A 16,798-nucleotide genomic window follows, 5' to 3' on the forward strand; every position below is an offset into this window, starting at 1 on the left:
CCTGCTGTTCAGTGTAAAACTAGAGTGAATTAAGATTCTTGCAGACAGTTATCATACATGAAAAGCAGATCCTTGATTTGGGTTCCTGCAGGTAGAGCAGAATTGAATTAACCAGGTTGGAAAAGACCTTCGAGATCATCAAGTCCAACCTATCACCCAACACCATCTAATCAACTAAACCACAGCAGGAAAGGAAAGGCAGGAAAGATGTTGAGTTGCTGGAATGAGTGTAGAGAAGGGAAAGCTGGTGAGGGGTGTTGAACACAAGCTCTCTGAGGAGAGGCTAAGGGAGCTGGGGTTGTTTAGCCTGGAGAAGAGGAGGCTTAGGGGAGACCTTCTTGCTCTCTGCAACTCCCTGAAGGGAGGTTCTGGCCAGGAGGGGGTTGGTCTCTTCTCCCAGGCAACCAGCACCAGAACAAGAGAACACAGTCTCAAGCTGTGCCAGGGGAGGTTTAGGCTCGAGGTGAGGAGGAAGTTCTTCACCGAGCGAGTCGTTTATCATTGGGATGTGCTGCCCAGGGAGGTGGTGGAGTCACCCTCCCTGGAGGTGTTCAGGGGGAGATTGGACATGGCACTTAGTGCCATGGTCTAGTCATGAGGTCTGTGGTGACAGGTTGGACTCGATGATCCTCGAGATCTCTTCCAACCTTAGTGATACTGTGATACCATCTAATCAACTAAACCATGGCAGAAAAGGAAAAGCAGGAATGATGTTGAGTTGCTGGAAGATGTGCAGAGAAGGGCAACAAAGCTGATGAGGGGTGTGGAACACAAACCCTATGAGGAGAGGCTGAGGGAGCTGGGGTTGTTTAGCCTGGAGAAGAGGAGACTCAGGGAAGACCTTCTAGCTCTCTACAACTGCCTGAAGGGAGGTTGTAGACAGGTGGGGATTGGTTTCTTCTCCCAGGCAACCAGCACCAGAGCAAGAGGACACAGTCTCAAGTTGTGCCAGGGGAGGTTTAGTCTCAAGGTGAGGAGAGAGTTTGTCACAGAGAGAGTAATTGGCCATTGGGATGTGCTGCCCAGGGAGGTGGTGGAGTCTCCGTCCCTGGAGGTGTTCAAGAGGGGATTTGATGTGACGCTTGAAGCCATGGTTTAGTTAGTCCTGAGGTGTTGAGTGGTGGGTTGGACTTGATGATCTCTGAGGTCTTTTCCAACCTTACTGATTTTATGATTCTATGAACTTTGAGGTGATTGCTGGTATTGTTTTGTTTTGTTTTGTTTTCTTTCTTCCCTGACCTAAATTTCTGCGTTAAAACGCTGTTCCTTCAATTTGGCTTCTGCCTTAGTAGAAACTTGCCACTGAAAATCTTTTTTCTGGGGGGGAGTGGAAGAAATTGCTGGTGTTTTTCAGTGAGGTTGAATCTATGGGCAATGTGAAGTGATTGTCAAGCTGATGCTTTTCAAAAGTACGTTTTCATACCTTGGTCTGGTGCAATGGGTTTCCATTTCCACGCTCTGTAGTCACGCATCTGTTTCAAATGTTGTTATTCAGATCGTCAAGATTCGAGAAGCCACAGCTCAAGAAGAAGCTCTCCTGAGTCAGACCGTCAGGTCCATTCCAGATCTGGCTCCTTTGATAGCAGGGAAAGGCTTCAAGAGCGAGATCGACATGAGCACGATCGCGAAAGAGAAAGAGAGAGGCGAGAGGGAAGGCAGAGAGACTGGGACCGAGACGTTGACAAAGACTGGCCGAGGAGCAGGGAGCGAGAGAGACTCCGAGAACGAGAGAGGGAAAGGGAGAGGGAGAGGGAGAGGGAGAAAAGACGGGAGCTGGACAGAGAGAGAGACAGACAGCTACCTGATGCGGCTGAGAGAGAGAGAGACAGGACTCTTGACATTCCCTCTCAGAAGGAATCAACAAAACACAGTGAAGCGAAACTGGACAGAGATCACGACAAGGAATTTGATGGCGGTTGTCGGGATTCAGCAGCTTCGGAGAAGGAAAGGACAGACAAAGATTTAGGACCTCTGCAGAGTTTTGAAGATGGACACGAGGCCGAGAAGGTGGAGAGTGTAGAAGGTGAGATGTCCTGGGCAAGAGCCTGGGCTAACAAATACTTGATTCTTTCTCTTTATTATAGTGCTGAACTCAGTTACATTAGAACATTTTCCTGCTGAAAGGCTTACAGGCTTCAATTCCTCTACTGTGGAAGCAGACCCAGTAAGAGACATCTGATGAGCATCTTTGCGAATCATGTAGTGTTATTGGTTGATTGCTAAAGAAGTCTTGAGGCAAAGAGGCACAAATGATCTGAGGCATAATTTCACCAGGGTGTGCCTTCTCTGCATAGGCAGTTTGCTAAAGAGTAACACCAGCATTTGCTTACCTTGTTCTGTCATTGTAAGATGCTGCACTTTGGCCACGGCAACCCCATGCAGAGCTACAGGCTGGGGACAGAGTGGCTGGAGAGCTCCCAAACAGAGAGGGACCTGGGGGTAGTGGTTAACAGATGGCTGAACACAAGCCAGGAGTGTGCCCAGGTGGCCAAGAAGGCCAATGGCATCCTGGCCTGCATCAGGAATAGTGTGGCCAGCAGGAGCAGGGAAGTCATTTTGCCCCTGGACTCTGCATTGGTTAGGCCACACCCTGAGTCCTGTGTCCAGTTCTGGGCCCCTCAATTTAAGAAGGACATTGAGACACTTGAATGTGTCCAGAGAAGGGCAACAAGGCTGGGGAGAGGCCTTGAACACAAGCCCTGTGAGGAGAGGCTGAGGGAGCTGGGGTTGTTTAGCCTGGAGAAGAGGAGGCTCAGGTGAGACCTTCTTGCTGTCTACAGCTACCTGAAGGGAGGTTGTAGGCAGGTGGGGGTTGGTCTCTTCTCCCAGGCAACCAGCACCAGAACAAGGGGACACAGTCTCAAGCTGCACCAGGGGAGGTTTAGGCTGGAGGTGAGGAGAAAGCTCTTCACTGAGAGAGTTGTTCGTCATTGGAATGTGCTGCCCAGGGAGGTGGTGGAGTCACCATCCCTGGAGGCGTTCAAGAGGGGATTGGATGTGGCACTTGGTGCCATGGTTTAGTCATGAGGTCTGTGGTGACAGGTTGGACTCGATGATCCTCGAGGCCTCTTCCAACCTTAGTGATACTGTGATACTGTGATCTATTCCTTCATTTGCAAGTGACAGCTAATGAGTGGAAAGAAAAATTAGTGTTGATTTGGAACAGTTCTTTGGGCTTTTTCTTCTACAGAGCCTATTTACCACGGACATGATTGTCTGATTTGTTAGGTGAAGCATAAGTATGGCTTGGTACACCAGTCCAGAACTTACTTTCCTCAGGCAGTCTTATTAAAGGTGGCTTCACTTTGCTTGCCCTAATGGTCCTAGGGAAAACATGTTTAGGATTAATAAATAAAGTAAGCATGGGGCCAGTGCTGACAAACTCTCTTGAGATCTCACATGGATTATTAGGTGGCTTGAGCTTTGCATGGATGGGGAGTTTGGGAAGGAATTTTAACTTATACCAACAATGTAAAAGAAGCAAGAGTCTAAATGTAGAGTAAGTGGTGATGTGTTGGGATGGGATGGAGTAGGGATGGGATGGAATAGGAATGGAATAGGAATGGGATGGAATAGGAATAGAAAGGAATGGAATGGAAAGGAATGGAATAGAATAGGAATGGAATAGGAATAGAATAGGAATGGCATGGAATAGCATGGAATAGGAATGGGATGGAATAGGAATGGAAAGGAATGGAGTAGGAATGGAAAGGAATGGAATAGAATAGGAATGGAATGGAGTAGGAATGGAAAGGAATGGAATAGAATAGGAATGGAATGGAATAGGAATAGAATAGGAATGGAATGGAATAGGAATTGAATGGAATAGAATAGGAATGGCATGGAATAGCATGGAATTGGAATTGAACGGGAATGGAATAGGAATGGAAAGGAATGGAATAGAATAGGAGTGGAATAGGAATAGAATAGGAATGGAATGGACTAGGAATAGAATAGGAATGGAATGGAATAGGAATTGAATGGAATGGAATAGAATAGGAATGGCATGGAATAGAATAGGAATGGAGTGGAATGGAATAGGAATGGAGTGGAATAGAATAGGAATGGCATGGAATAGTATGGAATAGGAATGGGATGGAATAGAAATGGAAAGGAATGGAATGGAATAGGAATGGAAAGGAATAGAATAGGAATGGAATGGGAATAGAATGGAATGGAATGGAATGGGAATGGAGTGGAATAGAATAGGAATGGCATGGAATAGCATGGAATAGGAATGGGATGGCATAGCATAGAATAGCATGGCATAGCATAGAATAGGAATAGAATTAACCAGGTTGGAAAAGACCTTTGAGATCACGGAGTCCAACCTGTCACCCAACACCATCTCATCAACGATGATCTTTGAGGTCTCTTCCAACTTTAGTGATACTGAATACTGAACTAAACCATGGCACCAAGCACCCCATCCAGCCTCTTCCTAAACACCTCCAGTGATGGTGACTCCACCACCTCGCTGTTACAGTTCAGTAAGCTGGGGTTTTCTTGCTGATTGCTGGAGAGGATTGCTGAGAGTCAAAAAGGCATTGTAGGGTTTGGAGTCTTTTCATGTTTGGGGAGAGTAAAGCCTGACACCCACACTCTGCAGCAGCAGAAAGAAACTAATTAAGCTTTTGTAGTTTTATGTAAGATAACAAGGCATTGTCTCATCATACATGCATTCTTAATAAGAATTATCTGTAGCATTCACTGTAAACTTGGGCAATTAAATCAAATGTCTGGAGAGCACGATGAGGCATATTTATTGCTTACATCTCCTACCCAATTATTCACAAAGTGGTCAGGAGGATTTACTGATGCAACTGAAAGAATTCCATTTAGGGGGATTATCAGTGGAGTGGAAGAATTAGCCAGGAGTTGGAGTGAGCATGAGGAAAGTCTGCTCTGTCTTGCTGTAATGGACAGAATTCAGTGATTTTTCAGGTAGGAGAAAGAATGATGCACTAGGTCTGAGAGTACAATGTGTTCACTTCAGAAAAGAGTTGATGAAAGGCTATTCCTAGGCACCTTACCTGTCTTCAAGAGGGGACCTGTAACTGAACAGACTCTGAATGTTAAATGTGTTCTTAGGTTTAGCCTTTCAGAAGACTTCTTGTGTTTTAATGTGTGTTCTTTTGTGTATTTTTCAAAGGCTGTGCTCTAAATTCTCTGAAAATTACCATAAGAAAGAATAGAATAGAATAGAATAGAATAGAATAGAATAGAATAGAATAGAATAGAATAGAATAGAATAGAATAGAATAGAATAGAATAGAATAGAATAGACCAGTTTGGAAAATACCTTTGAGATCATCAAGTCCAGCCTATCACCCAACACCATCTAATCAATTAAACCATGGCAACAAGCACCCCATCCAGTCTCTTCCTAAACACCTCCAGTGATGGTGACTCCACCACCTCCCTGGGCAGCACATTCCAATGGGCAATCTCTCTTTCTGTTAGGAATTTCTTCCTAACACCCAGCCTAAACCTCCCCTGGTACAGCTTGAGACTGTGTCCTCTTGTTCTGGTGCTGGCTGCCTGGGAGAAGAGGCCAACCTCTGCCTGTCTACAACCTCCCTTCAGGTAGTTGTAGAGAGCAGTGAGGTCACCCCTGAGCCTCCTCTCCAGGCTAAGCAATCCCAGCTCCCTCAGCCTCTCCTCACAGGGCTGTGCTCAAGGCCTCTCCCCAGCCTTGTTGCCCTTCTCTGGACACCTTCAAGTGTCTCAATGTCCTTCCTAAACTGAGGGGCCCAGAACTGGACACAGGACTCAAGGTGCAGCCTAAACAGTGCTGAGTCCAGGGGCACAATGACCTCCCTGCTCCTGCTGGCCACACTCTTCCTGATGCAGGCCAGGATGCCGTTGGCCTTCTTGGCCACCTGGGCACACTGCTGGCTCATGTTTAGGCAGCTATCAGTCAGCACCCCCAGGTCCCTCTCTGCCTGGCTGCTCTCTAGCCACTCTGACCCCAGCCTGTAGCACTGCATGGGGTTGCCATGGCCAAAGTGCAGCACCTGGCACTTGGACTTGTTGAATGCCATCCTGTTGGACTCTGCCCATCTTTGTCCAGTCGGTTGATGTCCCTCTGCAGAATCCTTGAGCCATCTAACTGACCAACATCTGCTCCTAACTTGGTGTCATCTGCAAATTTGCTCATGCTACTGACTGAACCCCCTCATCCAGATCATCAATGGAGATGTTAAAGAGGATGGGGCCCAGCACTGATCCCTGGGGGATTTTTATACCCCTGCTGGACAGGGGCTGGGGAGGTGGTGGTGGGGGGGAGTGGAACAGACCAAGTCAGTTTCTCCAGGGAGGGCAAAAACTCTCACAAGCCCTCCCCTTCTGTTTTCAGGATGGACGTAGCCCACCACACTTAAAGCTACATATCCAATACTCTACACATGTTTCTTCCAGATACATCTTTCTGTGTGCAGTTCAACCAATACTGCACCCAAAAAACAAAGAGTCCAAGAGGTGTACAATTCCAGCTGCAGCATTGTGTATGGGAGAAATAGGATCTTTGTTTCCTACAGTCAGTACCCGTTTTCAGATGGAATGCACTTGTCCACAAAGATTAACAGTTTCACTTGCTGAACCTCTTCTGTTTTCAGGCTGCTTAAAGCATGTTTAGAAAACAAGGCTGAGTGCTTTAAAGCTGCAGTGTGTTTCTGTCTCTGCAGGAGGAGAAGATGAAGCAAAGGTTGACGAGGTCCAGTCCCTGGGATCCGGTGCCGGGGAATATGAGCCGATCAGTGACGATGAACTGGATGAGATTCTGGCAGGAGATGCTGAGAAACGTGAGGATCAGCAGGAGGATGAGAAGATGCCTGGTAAAAGTATAACAAAACCCCCTTATTATTATTTGCATTTAAAAGTTAGGTCAGCTTGCCTGTAAGGCTGTTGTGATGTTGACAGTATTTCTCAATTAGGCATGCAGTCTGCTCCTCAGTATTTGAAGGGTTGGACATGATGATATTGAAGGTCTCTTCCAACCTGGTCTGGTCTATTCTATTCTATTCTATTCTATTCTTCTATTCCATTCTTCTATTCTATTATCCTATCCTATCCTATCCTATCCTATCCTATCCTATCCTATCCTATCCTATCCTATCCTATCCTATCCTATCCTATCCTATCCTATTCCTATTCTATTCTATTTCTTGTTCTGTAATAGCTAAGCTTGAGAAGTACAGAGGTAAGCAGAGTACTGGGAGCTGTACTGTGAAGCAAATATAGAGGAGAATGGAATGGAATGGAATGGAATGGAATGGAATGGAATGGAATGGAATGGAATGGAATAGAATAGAATAGAATAGAATAGAATAGAATAGAATAGAATAGAATAGAATAGAATAGAATAGAATAGAATAGAATAGAATAGAATAGAATAGAATAGAATAGAATTGAATTAACCAGGTTGGAAAAGAATGTTGAGATCACTGAGTCCAAGCTATCACCCAACACCATCTAATCAACTAAACCATGGCACTAAGTGCCTCATCCACACTTTAGTTTGAGCACCTCCAGTGATGGTGACTCCATCACCTCCCTGGGCAGCACATCCCAATGGCAAATCACTCCTCCTGGGAAGAACTTCTTCCTAACATCCAGCCTAAACTTCCCCTGGCACAGCTTGAGACTGTGTCTTCTTGTTCTGGTGCTGGTTGCCTGGGAGAAGAGACCAACCCCCACCTGGCTACAACCTCCCTTCAGGGAGTTGTAGACAGCAAGAAGGTCTCCCCTGAGCCTCCTCTTCTCCAGGCTAAGCAATCCCAGCTCCCTCAGCCTCTCCTCACAGGGCTGTGCTCCAAACCCCTCCCCAGCTTTGTTGCCCTTCTCTGGACACATTCAAGTGCCTCAATGTCCTTCTTAAATTGAGAGGCCCAGAACAATACATAAAGCAGAGTATTGGGAGGTTTGGGGGTTTTCTAAACCCAAGAAGTTTTATATTTGCATGCACTTTTCTTTCCACCAATCTAAGTGAGTTTTGACATTCTTACCCAAAGTGTCCACAAATCTGGCTTTGAGAGCTGCAGAGCGACGGTCACCTAATATGTGCTGGGTTTAGGAGACAGGGGGGTGTACAGAGCATGTGAAATAAATCAGTCATGCTACAGGATGATGGTCATAGTATCCTAGTATCATTCAGGGTTGGAAGGGACCACACGGATCATCTAGTTCCAACCCCCCTGCCATGGGCAGGGACACCCCACACTACATCAGGCTGGCCACAGCCTCATCCAGCCTGGGCTTAAACACCTCCAGGGATGGGGCCTCAACCACCTCCCTGGACAACCCATTCCAGGGCTTCACCACTCTCCTGGGGAAGAACTTCCTCCTCACCTCCAGCCTCAATCTCCCCACCTCCAGCTTCATTCCATTCCCCCTAGTCCTATCACTACCTGAGATCCTGAGCAGTCCCTCCCCAGCCTTCCTGTAGCCCCCTTCAGATACTGGAAGGCCACAATTAGGTCTCCTCGGAGCCTTCTCTTCTGCAGACTGAACAGCCCCAACTCCTTCAGTCTGTCCTCACAGGAGAGGTGCTCCAGCCCTCTGATTATCCTCGTGGCCCTTCTCTGGACACATTCCAATGATGATTCTCTGTCAATGTTGTTGCAGATCCTGTGGATGTTATAGATGTAGACTGGTCCAGTCTCATGCCAAAGCAGCCGAAAGAACCTCGAGAGCCTGGAGCTGCGCTGCTGAAGTTCACCCCGGGTGCGGTTATGCTGAGAGCTGGCATCTCCAAGCGCTTGGCGGGACCAGAACTCTTCACCAAAATTAGAGAGACTTGCCAGAGAGCTTTAGAAAAGCCCAGAGGTAATGGTTCCTACAGGGATTAAACTGTCTTTTGTGAGAGTCCTTATGAAACATGCATGATTTCATTCATTTCAGGTTTCGAGACCCTGGAAAGTGTAGAATAGAATAGAATGGAGTTAACCTGGTTGGAAGAGACCTTTGAGATCATCGAGTCCAACCTATCACCCCACACCATCTAATCAACTAAACCATGGCACCACTGTGCTGATGGGATGCCACTGTCCTGCACCACATCCTGGTCTCCAAACTGGTGACACATGGGTTTGATGGGTGACCACTAGATGGATAAGGAACTGGCTTGATGGCTGCACCCAAAGAGTGGCTGTCAATGGCTCCATGTGCAAGTGGAGGCCAGGGACAAGCAGAGTCCCTCAGGGATCAGTGCTGGGACCAGGCTTGGTCAACATCTTTGTGGGTGCCATGGACAGTGGCATTGAGTGCACCCTCAGCAAGTTTGCTAATGACACCAAGCTGTGTGGTGCAGCAGAGAGGCTGGAGGGAAGGGAGGCCATCCAGAGGGACCTGGACAGGCTGGAGAGGTGGGCACAAGCCAACCTCAGGAGGTTCAACAAGAGCAAGGGCAGGGTCCTGAATCTGGGTCGAGGTAACGCCAGGCACAAATGCAGGCTGGGCAGGGACTGGCTGGAAAGCAGCCCTGAGGAGAGAGACTTGGGGGTGCTGGTGGAGGAGAAGCTCACCAGGAGCTCTCAGTGTGCACTTGCAGCCCGCAAAGCCAATCAGCTCTGGCACAGCTTGAGACTGTGTCCTCTTGTTCTGTTGGTGCGTGCCTGGGAGAAGAGACCAACCCCCACCTGGCTACAACCTCCCTTCAGGGATTTGTAGACAGCAATAAGGTCACCCCTGAGCCTCCTCTTCTCCAGGCTAAGCAACCCCAGCTCCCTCAGCCTCTCCTCACAGGGCTGTGCTCCAAACCCCTCCCCAGCTTTGTTGCCCTTCTCTGGACACCTTCCAGCAAGTCAACATCTTTCCTAAACTGAGGGGCCCAGAACTGGATGAATGCTACATGAAAGGTGCAGGAATGCAATACAGCTGCATGTCAGTCAGATTAGTGTTTTAATTCCAGCAGAGGTGGGGAGGTTTTGAATGCCAGCCTAAACAAAATTCTTCATCCTAGTGGGCTGTTCTTTGTGTGAGAGTACTTGTGCCTTCCTAACCTTAAATGTGTCAGCAGTTTCTTGGAGTGCAGAATGCCTTCTACATTGAATTATTGTGAGAAAGAAAGAATGTTTCTTATTCCCTCTGAAGGTCCTCTTACTTTCCTTCTGAGGATCCTCCAGAGAATGCAGATAGGAGTTTTGGAGTCAGAATGAAGGAGCTAAGTGAAATAGGTGTATCATGGCTGTGCTAGAAGTGGGAAATTAAATAAGACAGAGATGTGGCACTTGGACAAAGTGTGTGCATAAGACATGTGTGATAGATGAGATGGGCATGAGCTCTACCAGTGCTGTTTACTCCAGTTCTGCAGTGTAAGCAGAGCTTTTGCATCACAGAGAATACTGATGGTTTTTTTACCTTTGGTGTCCCAGAAGCCAGTTGAACTGCTTGGAACAACTTGCATGGTAAAATTACAGAATCACAGAATCAATAAGGTTGGAAGAGACCTCAAAGATCACCAACTCCAACCTGTCACCACATACCTCATGATTAAACCATGGTACCAAGTGCCATGTCCAATCCCCTGTTGAACACCTCCAGGGATGGGGACTCCACCACCTCCCTGGGCAGCACATTCCAATGGCTAACAACTCTCTCTCTGTGAAGAACTTTCTCCTCACCTCCAGCCTAAACTTCCCCTGGCACAGCTTGAGACTGTGTCCTCTTGTTCTGGTACTGGTTGCCTGGGAGAACAGACCAACCCCCACCTGGCTACAGCCTCCCTTCAGGGAGTTGGAGAGAGCAAGAAGGTTTCCCCCAAGCCTTCAGACCAAACAACCCCAGCTCCCTCAGCCTCTCCTCACAGGGCTGTGCTCCAAACCTCTCCCCAGCCTCGTTGCCCGTCTCTGGACATGTTCAAGTGCCTCAATGTCCTTCCTAAATTGAGAGGCCCAGAACAATACATAAAGCAGAGTATTGGGAGGTTTGGGGTTTTTCTAAACCCATGAGGTTTTATATTTGCATACACCTTTTTCCCACCAATCTCAGTGAGTTTTGACATTCTTACCCAAAGTGACTCCACCACCTCCTGAGCCTCCTTTTCTCCAGGCTAAGCAACCCCAGCTCCCTCAGCCTCTCCTCACAGGGCTGTGCTTCAGACCTCTCCCCAGCCTCATTGCCCTTGTCTGGACACATTCAAGTGTCTCAATGTCCTTCTTAAACTGAGAGGCCCAGAACTGAACACGGGACTCAAGGTGTGTCCTAACCAGTGCTGAGTCCAGGGGCACAATGACTTCCCTGCTCCTGCTGGCCACACTGTTCCTGATGCAGGCCAGGATGCCATTGGTCTCCTTGGCCACCTGGGACAGAAACTGTTTTTTAGGGCTTTGAAACATCTGTTCTCTCCAATATATCTATGCAAGCTATTGCAGAACCTAAGTGTGAGAGCATTGTGGCTTATAAATAACAGTATCTGCATAGTCCCTGCTTCTAGGGAGCAGCAGGTGCTTCTGGTTTATTTATGACTCTGTAAATTCTGCTGCTTAATTTGAAACAGTATGTTTAAATTCTTTGTAATGTTATGCTTTATGCAGTTGTCTTCTTCAGCTTGCAGTCTCAGATATGTGGAGGGGGAGGGAACACAACCAAACTTGCTTCTCCCTGCTCTGTTAATCTCCATGAAAGCCACTGCTTGCTTGAGCCATTTGAATTGTGTAGCTGTTAATTCTGGGCTCTTGCTACTCCTGCTGCTTCTTAAAGAGCCAAATCAAATGCAAACATTTGTGATGCCTCATAGATAGTATGAGTTATAGTATGAGTTATAGTGTGAGTATCTCAAGGCATGAGATTTAACACACTCAAGTGCCAGGTTCTGCACATGGGCCACAGCACCCCCAGGCAGTGCTACAGGCTGGGGTCAGAGTGGCTGGAGAGCAGCCAGGTAGAGAGAGACCTGGGGGTACTGGTTGATAGTAGGCTGAACATGAGCCTGCAGTGTGCCCAGGCAGCCAAGAGGGCCAATGGCATCCTGGCCTGCATCAGGAATAGTGTGGCCAGCAGGAGCAGGGAGGTCATTCTGCCCCTGTACACTGCACTGGTTAGGCCACACATTGAGTCCTGTGTCCAGTTCTGGGCCCTTCAGTTTAGGAAGGAGGTTGACTTGCTGGAAGGAGTCCAGAGAAGGGCAACAAATTTGGTGAGGGGCTTGGAACACAGCCCTGTGAGGAAAGACTGAGGGAGCTGGGGTTGCTTAGCCTGGAGAAGAGGAGGCTCAGGGGTGACCTTATCACTCTCTACAACTACCTGAAGGGAGGTTGTAGACAGGCAGAGGTTGGTCTCTTCTCCCAGGCAGCGAGCACCAGAACAAGAGGACACAGCCTCAAGCTATGACAGGGGAGGTTTAGGTTGGATGTTAGGAAGAAGTTCTATACAAAGAGAGAGACTGGCCATTGGAATGTGCTGCCCGGGGTGGTGGTGGAGTCACCATCACTGGAGGTGTTCAGGAGGAGACTTGATGGGGTGCTTGGTGCCATGGGTTAGTTGTTTGGGTGGGTTGGATTGGTTGATAGGTTGGACATGATGATCTTGAAGGTCTCTTCTAACCTGGTTTGGTTTATTATTTTTATTTTAATCTGAGGTGGGAGCCTGAATGCTAGTGAGCACTGTAAATGTCTCACTGCAATATTTGCAGCTCTTCCTATGCAGTGTTAGCTGTCTTCTAAGTTAAAATAAAGTCTCAACTCTCACACTGGTGAATTTATACAACCTGTGTAATTTACACACTGTTGAGTCTTCCTAAGTTTGTAAATTGTCTGATATAGTAAAGATAGCAACAGTCTCTCTTCAGGTACGAAGTACAGAATATTTTTGCTGTATACCTCAACACCTCTTACCAGGGATTCCTTGCAACAAGAATCATAGAATCAATAAGGTTGGAAAAGACCTCAGAGATCATCAAGTCCAACCTAGCACCCAGCACCTCAGAACTGACTAAACCATGGCTTCAAGTGCCACATCCAATCCCTTTCTGAGCACCTCCAGGGACAGTGACTCCACTACCTCCCTGGGCAGCACATTCCAATGGCCCATTCCGTCCCCAGCCTGTAGCACTGCATGGGGTTGCTGTGACGAAAGTGCAGCATCCAGCACTTGGACTTGTTAAATGCCATCCTGTTGTACTCTGCCCATCTGTCCAGCCTGGCAGGGCCCCTCTGCAGAGCTCTCCTACCCTCTAACAGATCAATTCCTGCCCCCAGCTTGGTGTCATCTTCAAATAACTCCTCCTGTGAAGAACTTTCTCCTCACCTCCAGCCTAAAGGGAGCTTGTAGAAAGGCAGAGGTTGGTCTCTTGTCCCAGGCAACCAGCACCAGAACAAGAGGACACAGTCTCAAGCTGTGCCAGGGGAGGTTTAGGCTGGATGTCAGGAAGAAGTTCTTCCCAGAAAGAGAGGTTGGCCATTGGAATGTGCTGCCCAGGGAGGTGGTGGAGTCACTGTCCCTGGAGGTGTTAAAGAAGGGATTGAATGTGGCACTTGAAGCCGTGGTTTAGTGGTCATGAGGTGTTGGGTGACAGGTTGGAGTGGTGATCTCTGAGGTCTTACCAACCTTATTGATTCTATGACTGTTTAGGCCTGTTGGTGATTGCTTTCTCAATATTGCTTTCCGTGCTGAACCTCGACACAAAACATTTCAGAGTACTCTGTGTGGCTGTTCAAAGACACCAAACCTATAGGCTGATCTCTGCAAATGTCAATTCTTTCTAGATGCAGAAAACCTTTTTGAGCACGAGCTGGGAGCCCTGAACATGGCAGCACTTCTACGAAGGGAGGAGAGAGCAGGCCTGCTCAGCAACCTGGGCCCGTGCTGCAAGGCGCTGTGCTTCCGAAGGGATTCTGCCATTCGCAAGCAGCTGATGAAGAACGAAAAGGCAAGTGGCACGTTTAGGCTGCTTGGCCAAAGCGTGGAAACCTGGGTTCCACTCTGCACAGCCTTTTTCTAGGGGGAGAATTCCTGTGGGACATGTCCTGAAGTAGACCTGGTCATTTAAATAATGGAGAACAGACGTCGGAATGGAATGGAATTGGAATGGAATGGAATGGAATGGAATGGAATGGAATGGAATGGAATGGAATGGAATTAGAATAGAATGGAATGGAATGAAATTAGAATAGAATGGAATGGAATGAAATTAGAATAGAATGGAATGGAATTGGAATGGAATGGAATGGAATGGAATGGAATGGAATGGAATGGAATGGAATGGAATGGAATGGAATGAAATTAGAATAGAATGGAATGGAATTAGAGTGGAATGGAATGGAATTAGAATGGAATGGAATTGGAATGCAATTAGAATAGAAATAGGAATAGGAAGAATAGAATAGAATAGAATAGAATAGAATAGAATAGAATAGAATAGAATAGAATAGAATAGAATAGAATAGAATAGAATAGAATAGAACAGAATAGAATAGAATAGAATAGGAAAGAATAAAATAGGAAAGAATAGAATAGGAAAGAATTAGAATAGAATAGAGAATAGAATAGAATAGAATAGAATAGAATAGAATAGAATAGAATAGAATAGAATAGAATAGAATTAACCAGGTTGGAAAAGACCTTCCAGATCATCAAGTTGAACCTATCACCCAACACCATCTAATCGACAAAACCATGGCACCAAGTGCCTCATCCAGGCTCTTCCTAAACACCTCCAGGGATGATGACTCCACGACCTCCCTGGACAGCACATTCCAATGGCCATTCTCTCATTCTGGGAAGAATTTCTTCCTAATATCCAGCCTAAACCTCCCCTGGCACAGCTTGAGACTGTGCCCCATTTTTCTGTTGGTGCTTGCCTGGGAGAAGAGACCAACCCCCACCTGGCTACAACCTCCCTTCAGGGAGTTGTAGACAACAAGGTCTCCACTGAGCCTCCTCTTCTCCAGGCTAAGCACCCCCAGCTCCCTCAGCCTCTCCTCACAGGGCTGTGCTCCTGACCACTTCCCAGCCTCATTGCCCTTCTCTGGACACGTTCAAGTGTCTCAATGTCCTTCTTAAATTGAGGGGCCCAGAACTGGCCACAGGACTCAAGGTGTGGTCTAACCAGTGCTGAGTCCAGGGACACAATGACTTCCCTGCTCCTGCTGGCCACACCATTCCTGCTGCCAGCCAGGATGCCATTGGCCCTCTTGGCCATTAATTCTCAGAGTGTGTTCCCGTGTGAATATGTGTGAGAAAAGCTCTAATCACTGAGTGCACTGGAGGTGTATTTCTCAGCTTGCCTGTTAAAAGCTACTATTTTCTGTTCTTTTTGTTTCTCCTCCTTCATTTCACCAGGGTGCAACCAAACAGACCTACACCAACTCCGGCGCCATGGACAGCGACTTGCTGCGACTGAGCCTGCGGTTGTTCAAACGAAAGACTGTGTGCCAAGCTCCTGGGCAGGAAAAGACAGAGGAGAATAAAATCCCACAACCAGCTGTCCAGCAGGAAGTGTGTGTCTCCTGAGCAAATGACCACGGTGGCACTTTCCAGTTGATTTCCCACTACTGCCGTTGGTAGTGCTGCTTAGAACCGGTTGGTTTGACAGCGGCTCTAGAGGACGGGAGGAAATGCTCCACTGGGGCACAGATCATCATTTGGTTTGGGTGTGAAGAAAAGGGGTGAAACCTAAAGACTTCTGTGTGAAGTTCTCTGCAAGTTTTATAATATTGAATCCTCCACTGTAACATAAACCTGTTTTCTGGTGCATCAAGTGTAATAATGTGAAGATGTCTGGTTTTAGCAGTTTATAACACCAGCTCGTATTAAACGGAAGAAAACTGTCTGCCTGGCTCTTGCCTCATTGTGAATGGGTTCTTCTGCTGGCAGCCTCATACCTGTCAGCCTGACCTCAGTGCCAGGCAAGGTCATGGAACAGGTCATCTTCAGTGCAATCACACAGCACTTACAGGATGGCTAAGGGATCAGGCCCATCCAGCATGGATTTAGGAAGGGCAGGTCCTGCCTGACCAACCTGATCTCCTTCTATGACCAGGTGACTGCCTGGTGGATGTGGGGCAGGCTGTGGATGTAGTCTACCTGGACCTCAGCAAGGCCTTTGACACTGTCCCCCACAGCAAACTCCTGGCCAAGCTGTCAGCTCCTGGCTTGGATGGGAGCACTCTGAGCTGGGTTAGGAACTGGCTGGAGGCTGAGCCCAGAGAGTGGTGGTGAATGGTGCCAGAGCCAGCTGGTGGCCAGTCAGTAGTGGCGTCCCCTAGGGATCAGTGCTGGGCCCTGTGCTCTTTAACATCTTCATTGATGATCTGGATGAGGGCATTGAGCCCATCATCAGTAAATTTGCAGATGACAGCAAGCTGGGGGCAGGAGTTGATCTGCTGGAGGGTAGAGAGGCTCTGCAGAGGGACCTCGACAGGCTGGACAGATGGGCAGAGTCCAAGGGCAGGAGATTGAACACATCCAAGTGCCAGGTTCTGCACATTGGCCACAACAACCCCATGCAGTGCTACAGGCTGGGGTCAGAGTGGCTGGAGAGCAGCCAGGCAGAGAGGGACCTGGGGGTGCTGGTTGATGGTAGGATGAACATGAGCCTGCAGTGTGCCCAGGCAGCCAAGAGGGTCAATGGCATCCTGGCCTGCATCAGGAACAGTGTGGCCAGCAGGAGCAGGGAAGTCATTCTGGAAGTCGTTCTGGTTGCCTGGGAGAAGAGACCAACCCCATCATGGCTACAACCTCCCTTCAGGTAGTTGTAGACAGCAAGAAGGTCTCCCCTGAGCCTCCTTTTCTCCAGGCTAGCCAACCCCAGCTCCCTCAGCCTCTCCTCACAGGGTTGTGCTCCAACCCCCTCACCACA

General features: G+C 47.9%; 1 protein-coding gene across 3 annotated transcripts in view; it reads left to right on the forward strand.

Moving 5' to 3' along the window:
* The window catches only part of ZC3H13 (zinc finger CCCH-type containing 13), a 69,675-nt gene extending 53,906 nt beyond the window's left edge, over positions 1 to 15,769 (forward strand). For 2 of the 3 annotated variants that reach the window (XM_068165250.1, XM_068165248.1), the window contains exons 13-17: positions 1,496 to 2,023; positions 6,687 to 6,842; positions 8,626 to 8,826; positions 13,704 to 13,867; positions 15,280 to 15,769. In XM_068165250.1, the coding sequence (XP_068021351.1) occupies positions 1,496 to 2,023; positions 6,687 to 6,842; positions 8,626 to 8,826; positions 13,704 to 13,867; positions 15,280 to 15,450 (1,220 nt within the window). In that variant the 3' untranslated portion in view covers positions 15,451 to 15,769. The remainder of the gene's footprint in view (positions 1 to 1,495; positions 2,024 to 6,686; positions 6,843 to 8,625; positions 8,827 to 13,703; positions 13,868 to 15,279) is intronic. The other variant, XM_068165249.1, reaches the window with a different exon arrangement.
* The last annotated feature ends 1,029 nt before the right edge of the window (positions 15,770 to 16,798 follow it).

The sequence above is a fragment of the Melanerpes formicivorus genome, unplaced genomic scaffold, assembly GCF_026170545.1.
Source record: "Melanerpes formicivorus ecotype bairdi unplaced genomic scaffold, bMelFor1.0.p_v2 SCAF_87, whole genome shotgun sequence".
Lineage (NCBI taxonomy): Eukaryota > Metazoa > Chordata > Aves > Piciformes > Picidae > Melanerpes > Melanerpes formicivorus.